The sequence below is a fragment of the Tachyglossus aculeatus genome, chromosome 13 (genome assembly GCF_015852505.1).
Source record: "Tachyglossus aculeatus isolate mTacAcu1 chromosome 13, mTacAcu1.pri, whole genome shotgun sequence".
In the NCBI taxonomy this organism is placed as follows: domain Eukaryota; kingdom Metazoa; phylum Chordata; class Mammalia; order Monotremata; family Tachyglossidae; genus Tachyglossus; species Tachyglossus aculeatus.
Window position 1 is genome coordinate 19,989,683 of NC_052078.1, and position 27,638 is coordinate 20,017,320.

The 27,638-nt window shown below is 49.7% G+C and overlaps 1 protein-coding gene across 13 annotated transcripts in view; it reads right to left on the reverse strand.

Moving 5' to 3' along the window:
• The window catches only part of KIAA1217 (KIAA1217 ortholog), a 323,485-nt gene that overhangs the window by 15,376 nt on the left and 280,471 nt on the right, over positions 1-27,638 (reverse strand). For all 13 annotated transcript variants that reach the window (XM_038755764.1, XM_038755767.1, XM_038755768.1 and 10 more), the window contains 6 exons: positions 16,142-16,308; positions 10,565-10,740; positions 4,737-4,867; positions 4,416-4,563; positions 1,784-2,237; positions 475-655 (listed from right to left, as the gene is read on the reverse strand). In XM_038755764.1, coding sequence (XP_038611692.1) covers positions 475-655; positions 1,784-2,237; positions 4,416-4,563; positions 4,737-4,867; positions 10,565-10,740; positions 16,142-16,308 — 1,257 coding nt within the window. The remainder of the gene's footprint in view (positions 1-474; positions 656-1,783; positions 2,238-4,415; positions 4,564-4,736; positions 4,868-10,564; positions 10,741-16,141; positions 16,309-27,638) is intronic.

The window sequence follows — 27,638 nt, forward strand, 5'->3', positions numbered from 1 at the left end:
GCTCTAAGGGTAACTTCTCTTAAGGGTTCGACAACAAAGACTGAGATCAGACAGACAAACTATAGGCAACAGATGGAACCAGAAGCAACGACAGCATCTCAGACGTGTCAAAAACGGAACTACTCTTCCTTCCCAAACCCTCTCCGCCTCCCAACTTTCCCATCTCTGTTGATAACACTGTCATCCTCCTACCACAATCAATTAATAGTAAATGCTTACTGCGCGCAGAGCATTTTACCAAGTGCTTGAGAGAGTACAGTGTAACAAATTTGATAGACAGGATCCCTTCTCACAGTAAGTTTACGGTCTAGAGCGGGGGAAGCTCTCAGCCTTAGCGTCAGCCTTGGGTCCTCACAGTCTTACCGTGCTTACGCCGCACGTAGTAACCACTCAGTAAATACCACTGATTGATTGACAGATTGATTCCGTTACTCGGCATGCAAAACTAAGCATCACGACACAGCCGCTTCTCACCCAAGAGGTCTGCCTTGTCTGCCACGTCTCCCTTTGCCTGAGCAGCTGCCTGTGGGGGCATCTCCAGGTTGGGGATGGATTTCAGGAGATTGGCTTGAGCTTCTTCTAGCAGCTTTTCAAACTCTTTCCCGTTATAGTGGTCCAGGTTTTGCCTTTTTTCTTCCCATTTCCTTTCTGCTTTCTGCGGGCCGGGAAGAAACAGGAATGTGTTAATCGATTCTTTTCTGCGATCCACTGCGCCTGGGTCCCATATAGTGGAAAAAAATCCTGCCGTAAAGCAAATGTGGCCAGGGCTGGGAGTGGGGAACAGTGTGGCCTAGTGGGACGAGCACGGCCCGGGAGTCGGAGGACTTGGCTTCTAATTCTGGCTCCTTCCAGCTGTCTGCTGTGTGACCTTGAGCATATCATTTTACTTCTCCATGCTTCAGTTTCCTTATCTGTAAGATGGGGATTCGATGGCTCTTCTCCCTCCTGTTTAGACTGCGGGCCCCATGGGGGACGAGGGACTGTGTCTGACCTGATTAATAATGACTATGGTCCTTTTTAAGCACTTACTCTGTGCCATGCACTGTTCTAAGTGTGGATTAGCTTGTACCTACTCCAGTGCCTAAAACAGTGCTTGACACGAATATGATAATAATAAAAATTTAGCTTTTGGCTGTTAGAGGCACCAGCCCGTGGTCATTGCGGGACTTGGATTCCCAAGGGTCTCTGCAGTCCCTTAACTCGGCACCCTGCCAGGCCAACCTGCTGGCCGGCTCCCGATGTTTCTCGATGTTTCCCGATGTTTCAGACGGAGGCCCCAGAAGCCCCAGCTGCCTATGGCTTCCTTCCCGCCCTACGGCAAGCCCGTTAGCAAGGCCGCTTTTCCCACTGACGACCCTGCTCCACACCATTTTGGGGGATCTAGACATGGGAAACTGTAAGCTCACAATGCAGAAAAATGGCAACTTCCAAAGATACGCTGCCTGGAATTCTTTTTCACTATGTCAGCTACTTGGGGATGGCCTTGTGTATGGTCACCTCCACTGCGCAAGATTGGGTAGGAAGCCAATCATCGCTGTTCAAACCAACACCCAGAGAGCCGGAGTCTCCCCCAGCAGCTCCAGACTCTGCCTCGGGGGCCCCCAGGGACTTGAGCGGCAATGACTCTCCCACTTCGTGGCCATTCAGTGCTCAAAACGGGTTCCCTCCCAGCCTGTAGATGGGCTTGTCGGGCAGAGTCCCGCCGGCCGGGCTCCTCACCCCCGTTCCATCCCCCTGTGATTTCCGGGGAGTCGCTGGATTGAAAAGGAAGCCCGCACCCTACCTCGATGGATACGGCCCGGCTCCTGGTGCTGGCGCCGTGGATCTCTTCGATGAACAAGTTCTGCACGGTGGAACCGTTGGCAGGGGCCTGAGGCGATGGGAGGGCCTGGGAATCCTGGCCGGGGTTGGGCGGGCTGGAGGGGTGCCGGCCACCCCCCGCCGGGGGGTTCTGGGCGGGCCCGGCCGGAGCCACCGAGGGCTGGGACGGGTGGCTGAGGGCGGGAGAGCTCGGGGCTCGGGGAGCCGACCCGGATGAGGCGGCCCCCACTTCAGTCTTGAGCGTGGACACCGTGGCCTCCCCGGTGGCCGAGGAGGGGGTCTGGGTGGACCGGCCTTGAGGGGGCCCCGATTCCTCCTGGTGTCTCAGGACGTCGGCCACCGTGGCTTTTTCCAGGGCCGCATACTGAGCGGCTTGGGCCGGGTCCGCGCCTTTCAGAAGCCCGTCCGTCACGTGTCTAAGGAAGAACCACAATTGTCAGCAGGAGCGGCTTCTCTTTGCTGGGGCTCCAAACCGGCTTTGCTCTAGTACCCCCTAACAGTGGCTGAGTCCTCATTTCATACCTAAGACACCGCACTGGTTCCAGAGGACAAGTGAATAAACCTTACCCTGAAGCGTCCCGCCAGTCTCCCCACGCACGGCCCTCTGAGAGCCAACCACCTCTAGGAAAAAGCAGGCTGACCTAGTGGACAGAGCACGGGCCTAGGAGTCCGAAGGACCTGGGTTCTAGTCCCAGCTCCACCACTTGTCTGCTGTGGGACCTTGGGCAAGTCACTTACCTTCTCTGTGCTTCAGTTACCTTATCTGTAAAATTGTGGACAATTGTGGAGTCCCATGTCGGACGTGGACTGTGTCCAGCCTTATCATCTCGTATCTACCTCAGTGCTTAGAAAGGGGCCTAGCACATAGGAAGCGCTTAACAAATGCCATTTAAAAAGAAAAAAAGACCTGCCTCTATGCTCACTGCCTTATCGGGGGCCTCAGTTTGCCAACCGCCCCCCCGAATTGCTACCAAACTCTCCTTTGCTATATCTCCTACCTCCAGGCCCTTCTCCTCTACCTGCCAAATCCCTATCCTCAGGCAGGGGCAGATAAGCAGCGAGCTAGGAGGGTAGTTTGTCACGGCATGTCTCGTTCATCGCACAATTGTTGCAATGTAATATTCACGCTGCACAAACGGCACTGGCGTTCAAACCAAGCCGTGGTGAGTCGACATTCCAGACGACAAGACAGACAGCCCTTTTAATAGGCATCGCTGTCTTGGTGAACCATTTCTGGAATGGAGTGGCTCTCAGCATTCCGGGAAATAAAATCAATCAATCAATCGTATTTATTGAGCGCTTACTGTGTGCAAAGCACTGTACTAAGTGCTTGGGAAGTACAAGTTGGCAACATATAGAGACAGTCCCTACCCAACAGTGGGCTCACAGTCTAAAACTCATTTTCCAAGTCCAACATCCTCTAAACTGCTTCCTCCCTGGTTTCAAACCCGTCCCTTCCGTCGCCCCTTAAAACCCACCTCCAGTGGTGAAATGCAGTGAGTTCTCCTATGACGTAAGGGTTGTGTTTTTGAAGAAAACTTGCATTATGCTCAGGTATTAACTGATGTCTCACATTAGCGCACAGCCCACTTCTTCCGACACCAACCCCTTCGTACCTGACAGACCACCACTCTCCCCACCTACGAAACCATCCTAAAATCACAGCTCCTCCAAGAGGCCTTTTCCAACTAAGCCCTCATTACCCCTACTCACTCTCCCCTCCTGCTTTGCTTATATGATACCCAACCCACCCACAGCCCCACAGCACTTATGTACTTATCCTTTTACCCTGCCAGTTCCCCATCTGTGATTTATTTTAATTGCCTTCCCCTGTAGACTGTAAGATCCTTGTGGACAGGGAACGTGTCTACCAACTCTATTATACTGTATTCTCCCAGATGGTTAGTATGGTGCTTGCCACGCAGTAACCATTCAAAAACTACCACTGATTTGAGAGATTATCTGCTTTCACCTTTCAGACTGTAAGCCCACTGTTGGGTAGGGACTGTCTCTATATGTTGCCAACTTGTATTTCCCAAGCACTTAGTACAGTGCTCTGCACACAGTAAGCGCTCAATAAATACAATTGATTGATTGATTAAACTGGGAGCCCTGTGGGGGGCAGGGACTGTATCCAATCCAATATCCTGTAAATACCCCCCAGTATTTGGCATGCAGCATGACTTTAAACACTTAATGCCATTGCTATTATTATTATTTTATAAAGAAGCAGCATGGCCAAGTGGAAAGAGCACGGACCTGGAGGCCAGAGGACCCGGGTTCTAATCCCGGCTCTGCCACTTGCCTGCTCTGTGATCTTGGGCAAATCACTTCACTTCTGTGCCTCAGTTACTTCATCTGTAGAAGGGGAAATCAATACCTCCATCTCCCTCTTACTTAGACTGTGAGCCCCATGTGGGACAGGGACTGTGTCCAACCGGATTAGCTTGTATCTACCCCAGTGTTTAGAACTGTGCACGACACATAGTAAGTGCTTAACAAATACCATCATTACTATTATTTTTAAGTCTCGACGAGGTATTGGCCTTCCCTGAGAGCCTCAGGCGGCCCTGCCAGCGTTCACCCTGGGTCACCTGCGTAGTGCAGTCAGAACATCGGTCATGCTGCGGACCCTCTTCAGTAAGCTGTCCAGTTTGTGGGGCTCCTCCTTCAGGAACCTGACGGCCTCCACCTCGATGCGCAGAACAGCCCGCATCTTGTTCTGCAGGCTTGGAAACTCTCCTGCCGGCCCAGAGAGACAGGAAGCCGTTGAAGGCGCCGCTGCCTAGGCTCCGGGTTCACCCGCCCGTGGCCCTCACCGACGCTGTCCGGGGACGGCCGCGTTGCCCGCTCAGAGCCCTCTCGGACGGCAGTGGCCGCCCACCCCTTCCCAGCCTCGAGAGGAGGAGGCTCACCTTTCAGCGTGGCGACGGCCTCTCCCACCTGCCGCAGAAGGAAGGCTCCGTCTTCCACGTCCTTCAGGGTGACGGCTCTCCCGGCCCAGGAGGAGTCCTTCTTCAAGTCTTCCACGAACTGCTCCAGCTCACTGCGGAGGGAGGCAGATGGGTAAGGGACGCGGCCCTGCCCCAACTCCCAGGTGGTCCCCGATCCCATTTTGCAGAAGCCCGTCTCAGCTGTGGTTTCTCAGCATAGAATCATTATCGTTTTATTGTATTTGTTGAGCCCTTATTTGTCAAACAGTGTTCTAAGTCCTGGGGTAGGTTCAGATTAATCAGGTCTGACACAGTCCATGTCCCCATGGGGACTTACAGTCTTAAGGAGGAGGGAGAACAGGTATTGAATCCCCATCTTACAGAGAAGGAAACTGTAAAATGGGGATTCAGTACCTGTTCTCCCTCTCTCTTCAGACTGTGAGCCCCATGTGGGACAGGGATAGTGTCTTGCATCTACCCTGGTGCTCAGTACAGTGCTTGGCACATAGCAAGTGCTTAATAAATATTGCTAGTATTATTATTTCTGTTATAGGTGTTAAAAACTGATTTGTCTCAGGCCCTGCACAACTACCTAATACGTACGTACCTGCTACCTCTCCAGACATATTTCGCCACGCTTACCCTTGGGGGCTCCCGGCAGTGGCAACACTGGAGGTAAAATGGAGAAGGAGAAGGACTACTACGGGCATGCCCAGGGCATAGTTAGCAGTGACCCTGTCTCCACCATCTTCCCGAGTCTTTCCTCCCCTGTCACTGAAGATCTTGACAGGTCTCAGGCCTTCAAGACAAATTAAGAAATTGTACAGAAACCTGCAAACTGTTTGACGTGGTTTAGTGGGTCAATTCTGACTTCTTTTTTTCTCTCACACTCTGTACCAGCAATCACCAGAATAAAGCATGGCTTGAAGTGGCCCAGTTTTCAAAGACGGCACCACTTGCAACTGCAACGAGATCCCAGCCTTCTGGGAGGGGCATAGTTGTAAAATCACACATTCCAAGCTTTCCGCTAATCCTGGCCAGGCGAGGTCAAATCCCATTATTCATCGTGACTCTCCAAGCAGCCGGTGGGGACCGCGGGCGTTGTTTAGGGCCACTGCCCTCGCCCATTCAGGCCGGGTGGCTGTTCCCAAATAGAGCTGCTTGGGCATCCTGAATACTGCCTCTGCTGCCGCTGACATTGCCCCACCCCAACAGGACAGGCCCCGGGGAGAGGGGCAGGCCCTGGCTTTAGGACACAAGGTCTCAGTTCAGGCCCTAAGCGCTTTCAAGGGTCCCATTAAGTAGATAGAGAAGCAGCGTGGCTCAGTGGAAAAGAGCCCGGGCTTTGGAGTCAGAGGTCATGGGTTCGAATCCCGGCTCCACCACATGTCTGCTGTGTGACCTTGGGCAAGTCACTTAACTTCTCTGAGCCTCAGTTACCTCATCTGTAAAATGGGGATTTAGACTGTGAGCCCCACTTGGGACAACTTGATCACCTTGTATCCCCCCAGCACTTAGAACAGTGCTCTGCACATAGTAAGCGCCTAATAAATGCCATCATTATTATTATTATTATTATTATTATGTGGCAACGGGGGATGCGAGGGGGACAAGAACTTGGAGGCAATGATGAAAAGGAGCCACCAGAGGGCAACAAGTGAACAGACATTGTGTCTTTGAACAACGAGCAATCAATCAATCATATTTATTGAGCGCTTACTTGTGCAGAGCACTGTACTAAGCGCTTGGGAAGTACAAGTTGGAGCAGAGACACATCCTCCTCAGTGCCCCCACCCATCCCTGCTGGGCAAGTCACTTTACTTCTCTGTGCTTCAGTTTCCTCACCTGAAACGAGTCACTGCCTTTTTTGAATGGTCCCTGTTAAGCGCTTATTATGTATCAAGCAGTTTCTAAGTGCATTTCTAAGGGACTAGACAGAAGCTAATCAGGTTAGATGCAGTCCCTGTCATCATCAATCGTATTTATTGAGCGCTTACTGTGTGCAGAGCACTGTACTAAGCGCTTGGGAAGTACAAGTTGGTAACATAACTTGTTACCTGTCTCACATGGAGCTCACAGTCCTCATTTTACAATCGAGGAAACGGAGGCATAGAGTAGTTAAGGGACTTGCCCAAGGGCAAAACAGCAAACAGTTGGCAGAACTAGGATTAGAACCCAAGTCCTTCTGAGTCCCAGACCCATGCTCTCTCCATTAGGCCATATTGCACTTTTTTAAAAAATGGTATTTATTAAGCGCTTACTACATGCAAAGCACTGTTCTAAGCGCTGGAGAGATTACAAGATGATCAGGTTGTCCCACGGGGGGCTCACAGTTTTAATCCCCATTTTTCAGATGAGGTAACTGAGGCCCAGAGAAGTGAAGTGACTTGCCCAAAGTCACACAGCTAACAGTTGGCGGAGCCAGGATTTGAACCCACGACCTTTGACTCTGACTCCCGGGCTCTTTCCACTGAGCCACACTGCCTCTCTGTTCTGCTTCTCCCCTAGCCTGTGGGCCCAATGTGGGACAGGGACTCTGATCTAATTGCTCTGTATTCCCCCCAGTGCTTAGCACAGTGCTTGACACCTAAGTGCTTCACAAATACTATCATTCTTATTATTCCAAGCTGTTCATCTACCTTCAGGGTCTCATCCGATTTTTCCCTTTTACGTTATACTCCTCCAAGCACTTCGTACAGTGCTATGCACATAGTAAGCGCTCAATATATATGACAGAGATACCCACAGAAGGAGTCAAATCAAGAAAAGGATCTGTCTGCCCTACTTCAATCCTCTATTTCCTTTCCCAGAAAACTGGCCCCAGTGAAATCCAAAAACCCACTGCCCTGCAGAATTGCTTTGTTCCATGATATCTGGGTGGAAAAAAAATCCCCTCTTGTTGTCAGATTGAGACTGGATGACGTGGTGAGCTGATCAGAGATAGCCTGTTCCCCTTTTGGTCTGGATGTCCAGTAAAGAGCCCCCCCCGGCCCCCCGATACTTTCCGTGGTCTTTCCTTCTCACCTTTACTCAGCAGCTCTGACCTGCTCTGATCACCAGCTCTGATCTGCTCATCTTCAATTTCTTGGGCCTCAGAGAATATGTAGATTCCCCTGGGACTAGAATCAATCCATCTACCACGTTCATTAAGCGCTTACTGTATTCTGGACATTAAGTGCTTGGGAGAGTACAATAAAATAGAGTAGATGGACGTGTTCCCTGTCCAAAAGAGGCTTGCAGTATAGAAGTCAACGCAACCTTCTTCATCCTTTTTCCTAACAACCCATACATTCCTGGCCTCTCCCCCCAGACATGAGTGAAAGTATAAACTTCCACAGGGCAGGGACGGTGCCTCCAAGTTAAGAAATCCAAGCTGCCTACCTGCCGGAAGAATTACAGTCCTCTAGCAGTTGGAAATACCCAGAAACATTGCAATTCGTTATAACAAAAGGTGAAATCGTTCCGTGATCAATCTGAACTGTGTAACAACACTTTCATCAGCACAAAAGATGTGCTTCCTCTGGTGGCATATAAGTAGTAAAAACCTGCCCGTTTCCAAAGTGCTGCTTGATATATGTTTTCAATGAGAAACCGGGGATGAGATTTCTTAAAGCACAAAGAAGCGTTTCTCTTTCCCGCCTGGGCCGGATGTGGTGTAATTTAACTGCAGCTCAGCGATCAAAAGGTTAATTTGGCCCCGTTTTATCTTGGCTATTAGATTCAGATTCGTTAAGGTGAAAACCAGGGGGTGCCCCTGCTTGCTCCTGGTTATCTAGCAGGGAGAGTCCCCCCGGTCCCCACCGCCCAATCTCCACTGAGAAGTGGAGATTTAAAGAATGCTTCGTTTCAACAGGAGGCACTAGGTAAGCGCGGACTCCCCTCCAACAAGTATTTCAGGCAGCAGCTTTCCTCCTGTGCATAGATTGTTTCAGATTTCACTTGGAGGAGGAAAAGAAAAAAACCTGAAGGTTTAACCCTATAAGCAGACAGTGTGCCTACGCCCTTTTCCATTGGAACTGGGCTGCGTGGGGTTCTGGAGTCCACTTAATAATAATAATAGCATTTATTAAGCGCTTCCTATGTGCAAAGCACTGTTCTAAGCGCTGGGGAGGTTACATGGTGATCAGGTTGTCCCACGGGGGGCTCACAGTCTTAATCCCCATTTTACAGATGAGGTACCTGAGGCCCAGAGAAGTGACTTGCCTAAAGTCACACAGCTGGCAATTGGCAGAGCCGGGATTCGAACCCATGACCTCTGACTCCAAAGCCCGGACTCTTTCCACTGAGCCCTGCTGCTTCACTTCCCGCAGGAGCACAGCACCCCGCCCCACCCCAGCTGTTCTACACTCCAGACTTTGGGATTTTTCCATTTCCTGACTGGAGACGGAAGGGGGAGGGAGAAAGGGACAGAGGCATCAAGAGAAACATGTGAGGCCTAGTGGATAGAGCAAGGGCCTGGAGTCAGAAGGACCTGGGTTCTAATCCCTGTCTGCTGTGTGACCGGGTAAGTCACTTCACTTCTCTGAGCCTCTGTTCCGACATCTGTAAAATGGGGATATAGATTGTGAATCCTTTATTCATTCATTCATTCATTCAATCATATTTATTGAGCGCTTACTGTGTGCAGAGCACTGTACTAAGCACTTGGGAGGTACCCAACCCAATTACCTCGTATCTACCCCAGCACTTAGTGCAGTGTCTGGCACAGGGTAAGTGCTTAACAAGTTCTACAATCATTATTATCATTACTGATGACAAATTGTTAGCCATTTCTGGGTTTGTCTTTCCCCCTAGATTGTAATCTCCTTGTGGGCAGGCATAATAAGGTCACATCTCCTCCAAGAGGCCTTCCCTGATTAAGCCCACTTTCCCCAATTCCCTCTCCCTTCTTTATGCACTGGGACCTGCACTCCCTGGGTACTTGGAATTCACCCCGCCCTCAGCCCCACAGCGCATGTGCACATATCTGAGAAGCAGCGTAGCTCAATGGAAAGAGCACGGGCTTGGGAGTCAAAGGTCATGGGTTCAAATCCCGGCTCCACCACTTGTCAGCTGTGTGACTTTGGGCAAGTCACTTCACTTCTCTGTGCCTCAGTTCCCTCATCTGGAAAATGGGGATTAAGACTGTGAGCCCCACGTGGGACAACCTCACCTCATCACCTTGTATCCTTCCCAGTGCTTAGAACAGTGCTTTGCACATAGTAAGCGCTCAACAAATGCCATTATTATTATTATTCTTATTATATCCATATCTTATTTATATTAATGTCCTTCTCCCCCTCTAGACCAGAAGCTTGTTGTGGGCAGGGGAGGTGTCTACCCTCTCTGTTGTTGTATTCTCCCGAATTTAGCACAGCATTTATTACAGAGAAGCAGCGTGACTCCATGGAAAGAGCACAGGCTTGGGAGTCAGAGGTCATGGGTTCAAATCCCGGCTCTGCCAATTGTCAGCTGTGTGACTTTAGGCAAGTCACCGAACTTTTCGGTGCCTCAGTTACCTCATCTGTAAAATGGGGGTGAAGACTGTGAGCCCCACATGGGACAATCCGATCACCCTGTATCCTCCCCAGCGCTTAAAAACAAGTGCTTTACGCATAGTAAGTGCTTAACAAATGCCATCATTATTATTATTATTATTATTACAGTGCTCTGGACCCAGGAAGGCTCAATAAATGCCACCAAACTGATTGATTGATATTCCCAAGCACCTCGCACAAGGCCAAGCACAGAGGTAGGCACCCAGTACCCTGTAGGAATTAACAGCTGAACAAATGAGGGAATTTACGAATGAGAACGAGGCCAACACGCACCAGAGTTTCTTGACAATCCTTTCTTCCTCGCGGAGGTACTTCTGCCTTTCCTGTTCCACCAGGACGCGCTGTCGCTGCACCGGATCCTCCAGCTTCTTCGCAGTCTCCATCACTCTGCCGTTGATTTCCAGCTCTGCTTTTTTCATCATGGCCCGCAGCAGCTCCTGGTTCTGCAGCTGGAACACAAAAGAAATCAACTTCAATTCTCCCTGCTCGACCGACGTCTCCGGCAATGCAACACTGTACTCTGCGGTGCTCAGAAGCGAGCTCGAATCAACGGCCTTCGGCTGAACGGATTTGATCGTCCTTGCTTCTAGATGTTATTTCAAGGAGAAGGGAGAACTGACACTGCTCCGCTGGCCTTACTGCAATCAATCAATCAATCAATTGTATTTATTGAGCGCTTACTGTGTGCAGAGCACTGGACTAAGCGCTTGGGAAGTACAAGTTGGCAACATATAGAGACGGTCCCTACCCAACAGTGGGCTCACAGTCTAGAAGGGGGAGACAGAGAACAAAACAAAACATATTAACAAAATAAAATAGAATAGAATAGATATGTACAAGTAAAATAGAGTAATAAATACGTACAAACATATATACATATATACAGATGCTGTGGGGAAGGGAAGGAGCTAAGGCAGCAGTCCGAGAAACAGTCCGCACCGATTACATCCTAGTATAGTTCCCGGTCCACTTAATATTACTACTAATAATAATTGTGGTATTTGCTAAGTGCTTACCATGTGCTAAGCACTGGGGTGGATACAAGGAAATCAGGTTGGACATAGTCCCTGTCCCACTTGGGGCTCATAGCCTTACAGATGAGACTGGCACAGCACCCGCACATGGGGCAACTGGACAGGTGATCTGAGGATGACAGTGACACAGGTGGTGGTAACCGCGGCTGGCGGCAGGGACGTGGGTAGCTCAGACCCAGCCACATCCCGTTTCTTTCTGCTCTCCAGAAACCCGGAACAGCAGAAGAAGGAATACCAGAACTTGACAAGGGGAAGGCAGACGGGAGGTCAGCGAGAGTCACAGCGAACCTATTCTCCAGTCCAAAAATATGGCAACAGAGCTAAGTTCTCCCTCCTCTCTCCCACTTTTTCTCCCCTCGGATCTCTCTCTCACCTACCATGCCCGGAAATGGAAATTCCCGCTCAAATTCTCCAGGTTTCAAGTTCCAATTTTAAAACCCAAACTGGCATTTGACAGGCCCGGCTGGGAGTGATGGAGGCTCGCCATCTGTCTCGGGACAGGAACCAGGCCGTGCACTTGGTCCCAGTTGTGGGGAGGGTGTTTCTCTATTTCGGGGATGCCCACATGTTTGGTTATCTCTGGGTGCCCGGAGGCTCCTGTCAACTCATCCACCAAGCAAATTCATTCATGCAGACACTCAGGGAGCCCTGCCATCCTGCCGACCTTAAGTTCCCCTGAAATTTCAATGGGCTATTATGCCTCCCTAGCTTTCCGCACGGCCGTCGTCCTCTCCACTGTGTCCCTCCTGGCTCTGCAGCTACTGGGGCTAGAGGTGATAGTGGAAAAGGAGTTTTCATTCAGTTTAGCAGGCTGGGTTGGGCTCGAATGTCCTGCGGGCATGGGGAGTGGGGCGAGGCAGAGGCTGAGGTAATTTAGGCGTCTTCAAAGACATAGGGGTTCCCCCAATGATGGGATGTTCATGCCCCCACGTCTTGGGTCAGTGCACTCCAGTGGGAAGGTAGTAAATGGATGGGATGGAGGGGGGCAGCCAGAGTCGGCTGCAAGTGGTTAAGATTGACAGAAACTAATACAGTGCTAAGCGCTTAGTATAGTGCTCTCTGCACACAGTAAGTGCTCAGTAAATGCCATTGATGATGATCCTTCTGTCTGTCAGTTTTGCTTCTGGCTGACTCCACCCAAGGGCAAATGGTCTTTCTGGTTCCAGCAATTAAGCCCTTACTATGTGCTAGGCACTGTTCTAAGCGTAGATTCATTCATTCATTCAATCGTATGTATTGAGCGCTTACTATGTGCAGAGCACGGTACCAAGCGCTTGGGAAGCACAAGCTGGCAACATATAGAGCCGGTCCCTACCCAACAACGGGCTCATAGTCTAAAAGGGGGGGACAAACAACAAAACCAAACCAGTAGACAGGTGTCAATATTGTCAGAATAAACAGAATTATAGCTATATACACATCATTATCAAGCTAATCAAGGCGGAACCAGTGTGTGTCCCACAGGGGACTCACAGTCTTAATCCCCATTCTCAGCTGAGGTAACTAAGGCACAGAGAAGCCAAGTGACTTGCCCAAAGTCACACATCAGACAAATGGCAGAGCTGAGATTAGAAACCAGTCCTTTTGGCTTCCAGGTTCATGCTCCATCCACTAGGCCAGGCTGCTTCCCTTATTAGGAGGCAGGCTCCAGGGGCGGCTTCTGCCTGAAGGAAGAACACCTCTGTCAGCCTGGTGGGGGAAATCAGTGCCGACCCAGGGAGCAGGCGTGATATGTTGCCCAAGGCTTCTCAGACCCCTGAAATCGGGGTTGGAGGGGAGGGGGAAGAAGCCGGGGGGAGATGGAGGGGATAATCAGAACTGGATCCCCAGCACCCCTCTGCTCTCCCCCAGCGTAGGCCTGGCTCAGACTCCAGGACGCACCCGCGTCAAGTGGAAAATAACCCATCAATTCTGGAAATGAAATGCTCATCTGCAAATAGGCTCTGCTGCCTGGGATTTTTGCATGATTTAATTATCTAATTACTGTAGCGTGCTGCCAAGCACAGAAGACTTCACACAGCTTCCCCACTTCGGAACACGGAGCGAAGCATATTTGAATTTATAATTCAATTTTAGACTTTTGAGACCATCCTGGTGAGCCCCATTCGCCACTAATGACGGTCAAGTTATTGCACCTCCAGGTTCCTCTGCGGAGAGGGCCACATTTCTCCGCCTCGGATAAATGAGTTGAAGGTAAATGGGCTCTGCCTGTGCCGACTTAACCGTGCTAAACTATTTTCGTCTTCAGTAGGGAAAGGGCAGGACAGGACAGAGGTTCCGGGACGGAGAGGACAGGGTGGGGAGGTCCCGACTGAAACCCAGTGAAGAGAAGACAAGTTTTGCTCAATTCCAACACCTGTTTTTTCCTCTATTGTGTCTCCAAGCAAACCCAGGAGGCTCAGGGCTGCCACAAAAGCAACCCATTCGCCCCCAGAGCAGCTGATCTCAAGGGTCAGGACCGTGTTAGAGAAGCAGCATGGCGTAGTGGATAGAACCTGGGCCCGGGAGTCAGAAGGTCAATCAATCAATCGTATTTATTGAGCGCTTACTGTGTGCAGAGCACTGTACTAAGTGCCTGGGAAGTACAAGTTGGCAACATATAGAGACAGTCCCTACCCAACAGTGGGCTCACAGTCTAAAAAGGTCATGGATTCTAATCCCTGCTCTGCCACACGTCTGCTGTGTGACCCTGGGCAAGTCACTTCACTTCCCTGTGCTTCAGTTACCTCATCTGTAAAATGGGAATTGAGACTGTCTGCGGGACAGGGACTGTGTCCAACCTGACTTGCTTGTATCCATCCCAGGACTTATCACAGTGCCTGGCATACAGCAAGTGCTTAACAAATACCATATTTTTGTTTTTTGGGGGAAAAGTTCCAGCCGTGATCAAACAAAATCTGGTTTTGAGGTAGCAGGGGCGGCATCATGAAGGGCACTCAGCATCAAGTACTACCTGCCTTCCGCTGTCTTCATTAAGACCCAGGAACTGTGCATCCCAGAGACAACTAAAACGCTGAAGAGCTCAGCGGAGGTGTGGGAGCAAGGGCTTTTGTCTTAGAGCTGTTACAAAAAATATCATTCAAATGAGCGTTTCGGCACTGTCATTCAAAGTGCGGATTTTTCCCAAGCAGCCATGGGCCCATGACAGCTGCATCGGAGCAAAAACCACTAACCCCGGGGAGGGTGGAAAGCGGCGACGCCCGAGAGGGCTGGGAAGGTGGGCTGGAGGGGAAAGGCCCAGCAAGCATCGCAGATCAATTAATCTTATTTTTTGAGTGCTTCCCGGGTGCAGGGCACTGTACAACACAATATAACAGACATATTTCCCCACCCACAATGAGCTTACGGTGTGGAGCGGGAGAGGCCTGCTAAGCCATCAATCAATCAATCAATCGTATTTATTGAGCGCTTACTATGTGCAGAGCACTGTACTAAGCGCTTGGGAAGTACAAATTGGCAACATATAGAGACAGTCCCTACCCAACAGTGGGCTCACAGTCTAAAAGGGGGAGACAGAGAACAAAACCAAACATACTAACAAAATAAAATAAATAGAATAGATATGTACAAGTAAAATAGAGTAATAAATATGTACAAACATATATACATATATACAGGTGCTGTGGGGAAGGGAAGGAGGTAAGATGGGGGGGATGGAGAGGGGGGCGAGGGGGAGAGGAAGGAAGGGGCTCAGTCTGGGAAGGCCAAGTGGATCACAGAACCGGCCAATGTTTGACACTGACCATAGCTCCGAGATGGTGCCCACTCAGACGTGAGACCAGATGCCAGGGCTTCAGCAGATGGCCCGGCTCGCTGACAACAGCTGTGGGGGGAGCAGAGGAGGTGGGAGAGCCCCAGACACACCTGATTTCTGGCCTCCCGTGCTGTGGGCCCCATTGGGAGCCTAGGGGTCTCCATGCTGAAACTGGGTAGCGCAGCTCATTCCCACTGAGGAGAATCTTTGACGCCTGCTGACCTCACCCTTCTTCACTCACCTTAGCTTTTCCCTCCCTTCATCCCATCCTAATCCCTGCCTGTGTCCACTTCAGCACTCCCATTACCTGACCACTTGAGTTCTCACCTCTTCCACTCCAACACCCCCACAGCACCTATGGATGTATCTTTAAATTCTGCTGTTCCTGTCATTGATCTTAATGTCTGTCTTCCCCGCTAGACTATAAACTCCTTGAGGGCAGGGATCGTATCTACCAACTGTAGGGTACTCTCCCAAACATTTAGGACAGTGCTCTGCACAGAGTAGGTGCTCAACACAATGGATTCATTGATTCTTGGGAAGACATTCCCAGTGGTTTGAACAACTTCCCAAACCACTACTGGCACGAAGAAGGAAAGTTTGAGGTTCCATTCCAATACGGAGGACAGCCTTGCTTGAAAACCACATGACAGACACATGTGCACGTGTGCTTGCGCACACACATACACACACCCCATCTCCACCCCAACTATTTCCCACAGATAAACTAAAGGGGAGTTGTACATCTATTTACCTGTAAACTGTAGGATCCTTGTTTTCAGGGATCACATCTACGAATTCTGTCATACTGTGCTTTACCAAGCGCTGAGTACAGAGCTCTGCACACAGTTAGCACTCAGCAAATGCCACTGATTAACTGATTTCAGTCGACAAGGGGGGAGGGAAAGAAGAAGAGAAATGGAAAGAGGGAGAGAGGAGCTGGGGGTAGAGGTGCAGAACAGAGTGGGGACGGAAGAGGGAGAGGGGGGCAAGAGAAGAGACGAGAGGGGGAAGAGGAGAAGAGACGAGAGGGAAAGGTGTACAGGGAGATACCGGCCATACCTGGAGCTGCCTCATCTGATGAAGCTGGATCTTGAGCTCCGCCACATTGCGCCGCATGTCATGGAGGCTGACTTGGATGGAGGAGGAGCCCACAGGTGGGGTCTGGCCTCGGACAGCGGCCGACTCGGGCACAGGGAGTGGACTCTTTCCCCCAGAGACAGTCGCTCCTGTAAGAAAACGGCAGCGAGAGACTGCTTGAGTGGCCGGAGAACAAAGTTCCAGTCAGCTCATCCGCCGCAGCAACCGGAAGCCAAGAGAGTTGGGCAGTTAGACACCCGAACTCTGCTCCCTCCCTCTCTATGTGCTCAAGGTCTCCTCATCCCCTTCCTGGATACCTACCAACCCTCCCTCAGTCGGTGCAACCGTCCACGCACTCATCACCTCCCTGTTGGCCAAGCCCACCTCTCTTGCCTCCTCGCCTCTGCTTGACATACAGCACCGGACCCCGCAGCCCTGGATCACCTCCACAGTCCGTTTCCTTCCCTCCTGCAGCCTTGCTGTGCCCACCCTTGGCTGAAATCCAGCATCGAGGCTGACTCCCTCCACTCCCGGGGCCTTGGCCACCGTCTCCGTGCCTATGACTCCCAATTCTATTCCACTAGCCCCAACAGGCCACCCAACTCATTCATTCATTCAATCGTATTTATTGAGCGCTTACTGTGTGTAGAGTACTGTACTAAGCACTTGGGAAGTACAAGTTGGCAACATATAGAGATGGTCACTACCCAACAACGGGTTCACAGTCTAGAAGGGGGAGACAGACAACAAAACAAAACATGTGGACAGGTTTCAAGTCATCAGAATAAATAGAAGTAAGGCTAGATGCATATCATTGACAAAATAAATAGAATAGTAAATGTGTACAAGTAAAACAAATAGAGTAATAAATCTGTACAAACATATACAGGTGCTGTGGGGAGGTGAAGGAGGTAAGGCGACACATGGACATCCAACCACACCTAAAAGTCTCCATGGCTACAAACTGAAAGCATCCACTTCTACCTCTAACTTCCCTATCACAGTTGATGATGCCACAACCTTGCCAATCCTATGAGCTTGCAGTTTTATTCGATAACACTTGTTAAGCGCTTACTATGTGCCAGGTACTGTACAAAGCGCTAGAGTAGACATAAGATAAGCCAGTTGGACACAGTCCCTTTCCCACATAGGGATCACAGTCTTAATCCCCATTTTACAAATGAGATAACTGAGGCACAGAAAAATTAAGTAACTCGTCCTAGGTCACACAGCAGACGAACAGCAGAGCCGGGATTAGAACCCAAGTCCCCTGACTACCAGCCTAATGGTCTTTCCATTAGGCCACGGTGCTTCTTTGGTACCGCCTTCAATTCCTCACTATCATTCAGCTCTTACAAACAGTCTTGTAAAGTCCAAACTGTTTTCCCTCTCCAGCACTTCCCAAATCTGCCTCCCTCCTCTCTGTCCAAACTGCTATTCCCTGGGCTTGAGATCTAGGCAGTTTCCAATTAGATGATAAGGTCAGCCGCTGATACACTTCAGCCTTCGTCATTCTACTCTGCTGCCTGGATCATCATCATCAAGCGTATTTATTGAGCGCTTACTGTGTGCAGAGCACTGTACTAAGCGCTTGGGAAGTACAAATTGGCAACAAATTGGATCATCTTATTAAAACGTCATCAAAGACCTCCGCTTCAAGCAGAAGCTCCCGGCCATCAGCTCCACTGCTGTCCTCCACTTCTCTCCCTCTTCCGTTGCTGCTCTCTTCACTGTTGCTCCCCAGCTCCCATTGTCCCGGGACCTCCCCGTCACCTGTCGCACGCTTGACCAACTCATGGAAACTGGCACTCCCACCCTCTTCAGGTTCACCAGACCACAACTCTACCTGACTTCAAAATCCCCTGAAATCCTACCTAGGAGAAGCAGCGTGGCCTGGTGGAAAGAGCGTGGCTCTGGAAGCCATAGGATTTGAGTTCTAAGAAGGCACTTTCCTTGTTTGTGCCTCAGTAGTCTCATCTGTAGAAGGGGGATTCAATATCTGTTCTCCTTCCAACGTAGACTGTCAGCTCCACGTGGGACAGGGACTGTGTCCGACCTGATTACCTTGTATCTACCCCAGCCCTTAGTACAGGGCTTGGCGTAAGGCAAAGATTTAAGAAATACTGCTATTATTATTGTTACTACTACTACCACCTCCTCCAGGAAGACTTCCCTGCTCGAACACCTCCCCCCCACCCCGGGTCATACCATCCCAACATCCAATTTATACGTATGAACATGGAGTCTTTTCTTAGCACTCTGTATACAAGCATATAATAATAATAATAATGGCATTTATTAAGTGCATACTATGTGCAAAGCACTGTTCTAAGTGCTGGAGAGGTTCAAGGTGATCAGGTTGTCCCACTGGGGCTCACGGTCTTCACCCCCATTTTACAGATGAGGGAAATGAGGCCCAGAGAAGTGAAGCGACTTGCCCAAAGTCACACAGTTGACAAGTGGCAAAGGCGGAATTTGAACCCATGACCTCTGATTCCAAAGCCTGTGCTCTTTCCACGTGCCTGCTGTGTGACCTTCAGCAAGCCACTTAACTTCTCTGGGCCTCAGTTACCTCATCTGTGCAATGGGGATTAAGATTAAGATTGTGAGCCCCATGTGGAACAGGCACTGCGCCCAACCTGACTTGCTGGTATCCACCTCATCGTTTAGAACCGTGCCTGTCATATAATAAGTGCTTAACAAGTACTATTATTATTAATAAATGACAACTGGGTTATGTTCCTTAAAAATATGATTATATAATGAATGGATGGATCACAAGCTGTGGTTAATGACAGACGCACATGTTATAAATTAGGATCCATTCTCCGACCACCAGAAATATAATATGAAGCTGCTTTCCATGTTCTATACTGTATGGGAAGTGTTACTAAACCACCACTGAATCTTTGTTACAGTAATTCAAAGCATATCATTACAATTTTAAATTAAACAAGGAGCTGTCATTCGATTAGGCACCTTCGCAGGAGGCTGCAGAATAAAAACCTGTTCTGCTGACTCTGAGGGTGGGTTTTTAACTTCAGTGAAGAATTTGTGTCATTTAGGTTGAATGGCCCTTCATGAAGGCAGAAGTGGGGGGTTACCCATTCACTGTCACAGTAACAATTACTGTATTTAATAATTGTGGTATTTGTTAGGCACTTACTATGTGCCAAGCGCTGGTGTGGCTACAAGCAAATTGGGTTGGACACAGTCCCTGACCCACATGGGGCTCACGGCCTCAATCCCCATTTTACAGATGAGGTGACTGAGGCATACTGAAATGACTTTCCCAAGGTCACAGCAGAGAAGTGGTGGGGCTGGGATTAGAACCCAGGTCCTCTGTTTCCCAGGCCTATAGAAAGGTGGGGGTGGGGGTCGTTGGCTGGTAGAAGATAGGAAGTGAGGGGGGCCAGTGGCAGGGGGCGAGGAGGGGGAGAAGCAGTGGAGGGAGAGAAGCAGCGTGGCTCAGTGGAAAGAGACCAGGCTTTGGAGTCGGGTCAGGGGTTCGAATCCCGGCTCTGCCAATTGTCAGCTGTGTGACTTTGGTCAAGTCACTTCACTGGGCCTCAGTTCCCTCATCTGGAAAATGGGGATTAAGACTGTGAGCCCCCCGTGGGACAACCTGATCTCCTTGTAATCTCCCCAGCACTTAGTACAGTGCTTTGCACATAGTAAGCGCTTAATAAATATTATTATTATTATTATTATTATTATTATTATTATTATTACCTACAGCCCCTGGCAGTGGGGGCTTGGTCCAGGGCAAGAATCAAAACCCCCCTCTGGGTGGCCCTGCCCCTAGGCAGGCCAGAACAATCATTCATTCAGTTGTATTTATTGAATGCTTACTGTGTGCAGAGCACTGGACTAAGCGCTTGGGAAGTACAAACTGGCAACGTATAGAGATGGTCCCTACCCAACAACGGGCTCACAGTCTAGAAATTCACCAACTCATCAGCAACTGATTCACTGAGGGCATCTGCGGGTTCTCGTGAGGGAAAGTACCCTAAGATGAACAGCGTGGTCTAATAGAAAGAGCTCAGGCCTGGGGGTCATCATCAATCGTATTTATTGAGCGCTTACTGTGTGCAGAGCACTGTTGTAATCCCAGCTCCACCACTTGTGTCCACCACCACTGCCCCCTCCCCTTTTTTATATTTGCTAAGCGCTTACTATGTGCCACATGGATTTCACAGTCTTAATCCCCATTTAACAGATGAGGTAACTTGCCATGTGACCGTGGGCAAGTCACTATCTTCTCTGTGCCTCCATTTCCTCAACTGGAAAATGGAGTTTAAATACCTGTTCTCCCTCCTATTTAGACTGTGAGCGACCTGATTAACCTGTATCTGCCCCAGTGCTTAGAACAGTGCTTGATTCATAAGTGCTTAACAAATACCATAAAAAATTTCTAAAAAGGGATTGTGTCTACCTAGTAAAAAGCACTCTCCCTGATGCTTAGTACATGCAGTAAGTGTTCAAAACATACCACTGACTGCTTGCTTGATTCCTCCTGTGTTCGGTTCTCAACCCTCCAGCCTCCAACCCCCGGCTCCCACCCTTTCTTCAGCTTCAGACTCCCTTCATCTTCAAATCTGTCAGACCACAGCTCTACAAGCAGTGTGGACAGAGCACGGGCCTGGGAATCAGAGGGACCTGAGTTCTAATCCCAGCTCTGCCATGTGTCTGCTGTGTGACCTTTGGCAAGTCATTTCACTTCTCCCGGCCTCAGTTACCTCATTCGTAAAGTGGGGATTATGTGAGCCTTATGTGGGACAGTGTCTGTGCCTAACCTGATTTGCATGTACCTACCTCAACGTTCAATACAGTGCCTGGCACAAAGTAAGCATTTATCAAAAAAAAAAAAAAAAAAAGAGCAGTTGACTCAGTTCTTCCCACCCGAACGACAGGCCTTGGCAGCCGGGAAACCCTCTGGCTCCACAGCTCGGCTCCCCTGACATTCCTCCCCCTGTTCCCCTTCCCCCTCTCTCCCTCCTCATCTTACACACCGACTGACGCAGTTACAAGAATTCCCGGCGTCAGCACCTCCCGGGGAATGTGGGGAGTTGCCCACACATCCTGAATGCTCCCGGGGAACCTGTCTCCTCAATCACAAAACCCATGCAAACTTGGAGTGACCCCCAGGGCCATCACAAGAGGGGACTCCAACCTCCAACACAACCTCTCTCGCACCATATATGGAAGAGAAGATCAGGGGTGAGAGACACCTGAGGCAGGCTGGTCTTCAACCCCTGGATCGATCACTTTGAACTTTTGAGGGCCTCAGATTCCCATCTGTAAAATTATTTATAATTATTATTATTATTATTATTACAGTGGGGCTGAAGGCAAATGGGAGCACCATCCCTGGTCCACAAGCAGCCCTCTTTCTCCTTCTCCCCACAAAAAGATAGCAGGAAGGTAGGGAGGAGAGGAAAGTACTATGTGCCCTCAAACACGCAAGGTCCAGCACCAGTAGTCTCCCTCCCCGTCCATCCGTCCGTCAACGGTCCAGGCAGGCTGTGGGAGGGTGAAGGACAAAGAATGAAGGCCAGCTCTCAGCCCCCAGGGCACCAACTGACAGGCGGATGGCTTCCTCGTGGCCACAATCTCAGCAAAAACACACTCTGTTGTTCTGACTCCTATGCTCTTTGGCCCTCTCCGCTGAATGCTGACCAGAAGCACCCCGAGCATTGGCCGGCTGACGATCAGATCCTGTCAGCACGGCAGGCCAATTTTGGGAACGCCTTCAAACCTGACCTTTGAGGCTGCCCAGGACAGAAACGGCTCCGGCTTGGATCCAGTAATGCATTTTGGGCCAGCATTTCATCCTTGGATTGGGCTCCTCCTCTGCCTCCCACCTCCTAATTGTGGGTGTGCTATTCTCCATCGATACCCACTCCCCCAGAGAACTCCTTCACTCCCATGGCTTCAACTACCACCTCTATGCGGACGATGCCCAAATCAACATCTCCAGCCCTGATCTGTCTCCCTCTCTGCAGTCTCGCATTTCCTCCTGCCTCCAAGACATCTCTATTTGACTGTCCTCCCGTCACCTCAAACTCATCTTCCAACCCAAACCCTGTCTTCCTCGTGACTCTCCCATCACTGTAGATGGTACCACCATCCTTCCTGTCACAAGCCCATAACCTTGGTGTTATCCTTGACTTTTCTCTTTCAATCAACCCAGACATTCAGTCCATCACTAAATCCGGTCAGTTTGACCTTCACAACATCACTTAAATCAGCCTTTTCCTCTCTATCCAAACTGCTACCACATTAATCCAATCGCTTATCCTACCTTGCTTTGGTTACTGTATCAGCCCCCTTGCTGACCTCTCAGCCTCCTGTCTCTCCCCACTCCAGTCCATACTTCACTCTGCTGCCCTGGTCATTTTTCCCCTCTTCTCAAGAACCTCCAGTATTTGCCCATCCACCTCCGCATCAAACAGATACTCCTCATCATTGGCTTTAAAGCACTCTATCAACTTGCCCCCTCCTACCTCACCTCTCCTACTACAACCTAGCCTGCACACTTCGCTCCTCTAATGCTAACCTTCTCACTGCACCTCGAGCTCATCTATCTCGCTGCCAACCTCTTGCCCACGTCCTGCCTCTGGCCTGGAATGCCCTCCCTCCTCAAGCCTGACAGACAATTCCTCTCCCCCTCTTCAAAGCCTTACTGGAGGCACAACTCCTCCAAGAGACCTTACCGGACTAAGCCCTCCTTTCCTCTTCTCCCTCTCCCTTCTGCATCACCCTGACTCGCTCCCTTCATTCATCCCCACTCCCAGCCCAACAGCACTTATGTACATATCTGTAATGTATTTATTCATATTCACGTCTGTGTCAATGAATACTATCAACCCACACGAGGTTGAAGTATGGTGAATTTCCCGCTTTTTTGGGGGGGGTTTGATGGTTTTTTTTTTCTCCCTACAACCAGGGGAAGTAAAGTTCCTCAGTACCACTCCTGGAATTGGAGGGCAGTGAGGCAGGAAGCAGAGGAAGCCAACTTTGGCCGTTCTCCGCATGCCTGGATGGTGGGCTTCCTTCCGGGTCTGCAGACACCCTGGCTGAGAGCCCTGCTCTGAACCACTGCTTGGAGCGGAGAGGCTCCCCTCTCATGCTGGGCCCACTCCTCCCTGTCTTTCCCTCCCACCTCTGCTGATCTCCTTTCGGCAGCTTTCTCAGGCTCGGCCCCTCGGCAAGCAACACTCACCTGGAAAAAGCGACATCCCTTGCATGGAGAAGAGACTCAGAACGACTCAAAACTGGTTTGCCTTCTTACAGAGACCACCGTTATTCCTGACATGAAAGTTCTCACACATGGACCCACCGAGGAAAATTCAAGACAGACAGGGAGCCAGTCGCTTTCCAGAAAAGTAGCAGCCTGAGTTTGCTTCACTGCTCCTTATCTCCCTTCTCTCTCTCTCTCCTCTACAACCGGATACACTCCTCCCCATGCCCGCTGACCTTCCTGGTTCTCCCCTGCCCTCCACCGCTGATAACACCTGTGGCTGACCCAGGTCTGGGGCTCCAGCCCATTCTCCAAAAGGGTTGGAAGGAATTGAAGGAAGAGGGGCGTCTGGTGTCCCTGCAGGACAGCAGTTCCCTGGGTCCTCTGCAGTTTCCCTCCCCTATCCCTCCTTCAGCCCAACCCAAGCTCCTGGGGAGTCCCGGTAATGGCAATATGCCCAGTTAAGGCTGCTCAGTTGGACTTTGGGCTGGTGTGACTCTCCTCTGACTGTTTTGACCAGTCACTCAATGAAACATACTCTATTCCAGAGCTTAGTACGATGTGTGCCACACAGTAAACACTTAACATCTCTCCCTCTAGACTGTAAGCTTGTTGTGGGCAGGGAATGTGTCTATTGTTATATTGTATTGCCCCCAAGCACTCTGCATAGTAAACATTCAATAAATATGAATGAATTCACCGCAATGATTAATATTAGTCGGTCGTATGGACAGTGCAGAGCACTGTACTAAGCATTTGGGGAGAGTACAATATATGGTACAATATAACAATGTAACAAAGACATTCCCTACCCACAACGAGTTTAAAGACCAAAGAACTAGCTTACAGAATAGAGGAAGGCTATCAGGAGTGGGATTCGAACCCAAGCCTCCAGAGGAGACTTCAACCTGAATGTAGTGCCTTAGATCACTCGACCATCCAGACTGCAGGCTGGGGGGATGGAGGGCACACTGAGCTTCGGGTTAAGCACCTCCTGCACCTCTTGGTCCCTGAACTCAGGCTGGGGCGGTGACTGAGGGGGATGGGAGGCCCCATCAGTCCCACCCCTGCACCTTTCCGCTATCTGGAGCTATCAAGATGTGTTTGAGATGAAGTGTGTTGGACCCAGAAACACTGGAGAAACGGAGAGGGAGATGGATGAGGGAGAAGCTGTATGGCCTAGTGGAGAGCGCACAGGAGATCTGAGCCCTAATCCCACCTCCTTCACTTCCATCTGTGTCTCTTAACTTCTCTGTGCCTCTCATTCCTCCTCTGTAAAATGAGGATTAAACATCTGTTCTACCACCCCCTTGGACTATAAGCCTCATGTGGGCCACAAACAGGGACAGCATCTGAGCTGATGGTATAGTATCTATCCCAGTGCTTAACTCAATGCTAGATACCTAGTAAACACCCAACAAAACTACCACAGTTATAATGATTAAGGGATGGAAGGAAAGAAAGGAGGAGCAGGATTCCACTCAGAAGAATATGGGGTGGAGCAGAATATCATAGATGCTGGTCAAGTAAAGTGGTAAAAAGATGAGTGATGCCTTAGTGGTGGTGTGGGGCTTAGAAAGAGTAACTTAGTTTGGCCACTAAAGGAAGGAAGGAAAAACTACAATGGGCTGTTAAGTCCCGATTCTTCTGCGCAAGAGCCTGTCTGGCCACAGAGGAATCTCAGGCAGGAAGTGGGGAAAAACTCCCAAGAATGGATGGAGTCTTTCCAGTTTGAACAAAGCTAGGAAGAGGGAGGGACCCAAAGGCAGAGATTTCACTGATGGAGGGTTTGGTGGAGAAAGTAGAGCTGAAATATTTTAAGGAGCGGGAAGGGCAAATTATCCACACAATTAAAGACCACTCCCTGCAGTATCTGGATGTCCTTTCCGGCTTTACCTCGATGATTTGCTTGTACAGAAATGCCCCTAGGACATCCAGCACTAGATGGGATTGTATCTGGTATCTATCCCACGACTTAGTACAATGCTTGGCACATAGTAAGTGCTTAACAAATACCACAATTATTTTTTTTTCTGGGATAGCAGGGAGGTCAAGAACAGCCAAGCGGTACAATAGAAGCTGGGGGAGGCAAGGAGAGAAATGCCAGCCATGTGCCGCCCTTGCCACACAAGCTGCTCAGGGTTCTCTGGCCCCAGTGGCTCTTACAGACTCCATGATGGGCTGCCAGGTTGAGGCCTCCGGGAAACCAGTGTGTACGGCAGGGGCAACCCTTGAATTTCAGTTCATTCAATCAATCGGTCAATCAATAATATGGTACTGAGCACTAGGGAGAGCACAACAGACTTGGTAGACATGATTCCTGCCTTCTAGGAGCTCAGGTATGGACCCCCCATTTTTCTGCCTTTCCTTCCCTTCAGAGACTTGGGCTCCTGGCCCTGCCCTCTTGGAAGCCTGACCTAGGTTGGGCTCCCGAAAGAGCAGTTGCTTGCCCTTTCTGTCCCCGATCTTTGGTCGCTCCACAGAGTCATCAGGGCATCTGTCTTTTATCTGGCCTCTGGTTTAACTGTATTTCATTAGAATGGCCCACAGAAGATGGCTATGTTCCTGCTTGTGGACAAAGTAGCAGAGTCCAGAACCCACAGAATAATGCCGAGAAATGCAAGGTCAGGTTGTTTCCTCACTCCTTGTGCTAATGGGCTTGCCCAGGCATTTCAAAGGATTTCACTCTTGGCATGACCGCTTTCCTATCCGCCAAGCTAGCTCTCTTCCTCCCTTTAAGGCCCTGCTGAGAGCTCACCTCCTCCAGGAGGCCTTCCCAGACTGAGCCCCTTCCTTCCTCTCCCCCTCGCCCCCCTCTCCATCCCCCCATCTTACCTCCTTCCCTTCCCCACAGCACCTGTATATATGTATATATGGTTGTACATATTTATTACTCTATTTATTTATTTATTTATTTATTTTACTTGTACATTTCTATCCTATTTATTTTATTTTGTTGGTATGTTTGGTTCTGTTCTCTGTCTCCCCCTTTTAGACTGTGAGCCCACTGTTGGGTAGGGACTGTCTCTATGTGTTGCCAATTTGTACTTCCCAAGCGCTTAGTACAGTGCTCTGCACATAGTAAGCACTCAATAAATACGATTGATTGATTGATTGATAGACATTACAACCCCAATTCTAGGACATTTGTCTATTTCCCCCAAACTACTCGCTCGTCTGCTTTTAGAAACTTGCCCAGCTAAATAGCTCCTTGCCTGATGACTTTTAAGTCCAATTCCCCCATGCTTGGAAAGGTGAGAAAATTCAGCTCTGAGGGTCACCTGGGTCAAGGGCTCATGAATACACCAATATCACCACTGGATTCTGGTTTGCCTCCCCTCGGCCCCAACCAATGGACCTCCACCTTCATGGGAGATTGGGAGTGTTCAATTGGCTGCCTTGTATCCTGCCCAAAACTCGGCTCACTGAAAGAGTGTGAAGGAATAAGGGTAGAAAACTCTGTTAGCCTGAGGAACTCTGGGGCCAGATGCACGCCCAGGACACATGCAAGCCTAACTGAAAGATCTCACCTCCAAGAACTGTTATGCTAGTAACATCTCCCTGTCAAACTGAACTGGGAAATACGCTTTTTTTAAATGGTATTTGTTAAGCATTTTCTATGTGCCAGGCACTAGACTAAGCAGTGGGGTAGACAGAAGAAAATTGGGCTGAACACAGCCTCTGCCCCATAAAGGGCTCAGAGTTGTTGGGATGGAGCTCTTTGCAAAAAAACTCCAATCTGACCAGCAAAAGGCTGGAAGCAAAGTTTTCCACTTCCAGGAAAACGTTCATTAGATAAGAACGAGGTCAAGGTGGCTTGCCCAGAGGAAAGACTGCTTCCCACATACGTAAACACCACACAATCAAGTCTTTCCCCAACCCTGACAGTTACTATGTAGAAAAGAATCAATTGTCTCTAAAAATTAGAACAGCAAGGTTAGTTAACGAGGGAACAGTGTGATCCTATGTAATTCTGTTGGTCAGAACATTCCAAAATAAACAATAACACGTGAGCCCACTGTCGGGTAGGGACCGTCTCTCTATGTTGCTGACTTGTACTTCCCAAGTGCTTACTACAGTGCTGTGCACACAGTAAGCACTCAATAAATACGATTGAATTAATGAATGAATGACAAGGGAGGCTGTTCTGCATTTCTGGGGCCCAGAGACTGCCAATTCGATGGACTGTAAGGTGCTGCAGAGCATGAGGAGGTGGGAAGAAACCCTGGTGGGAAG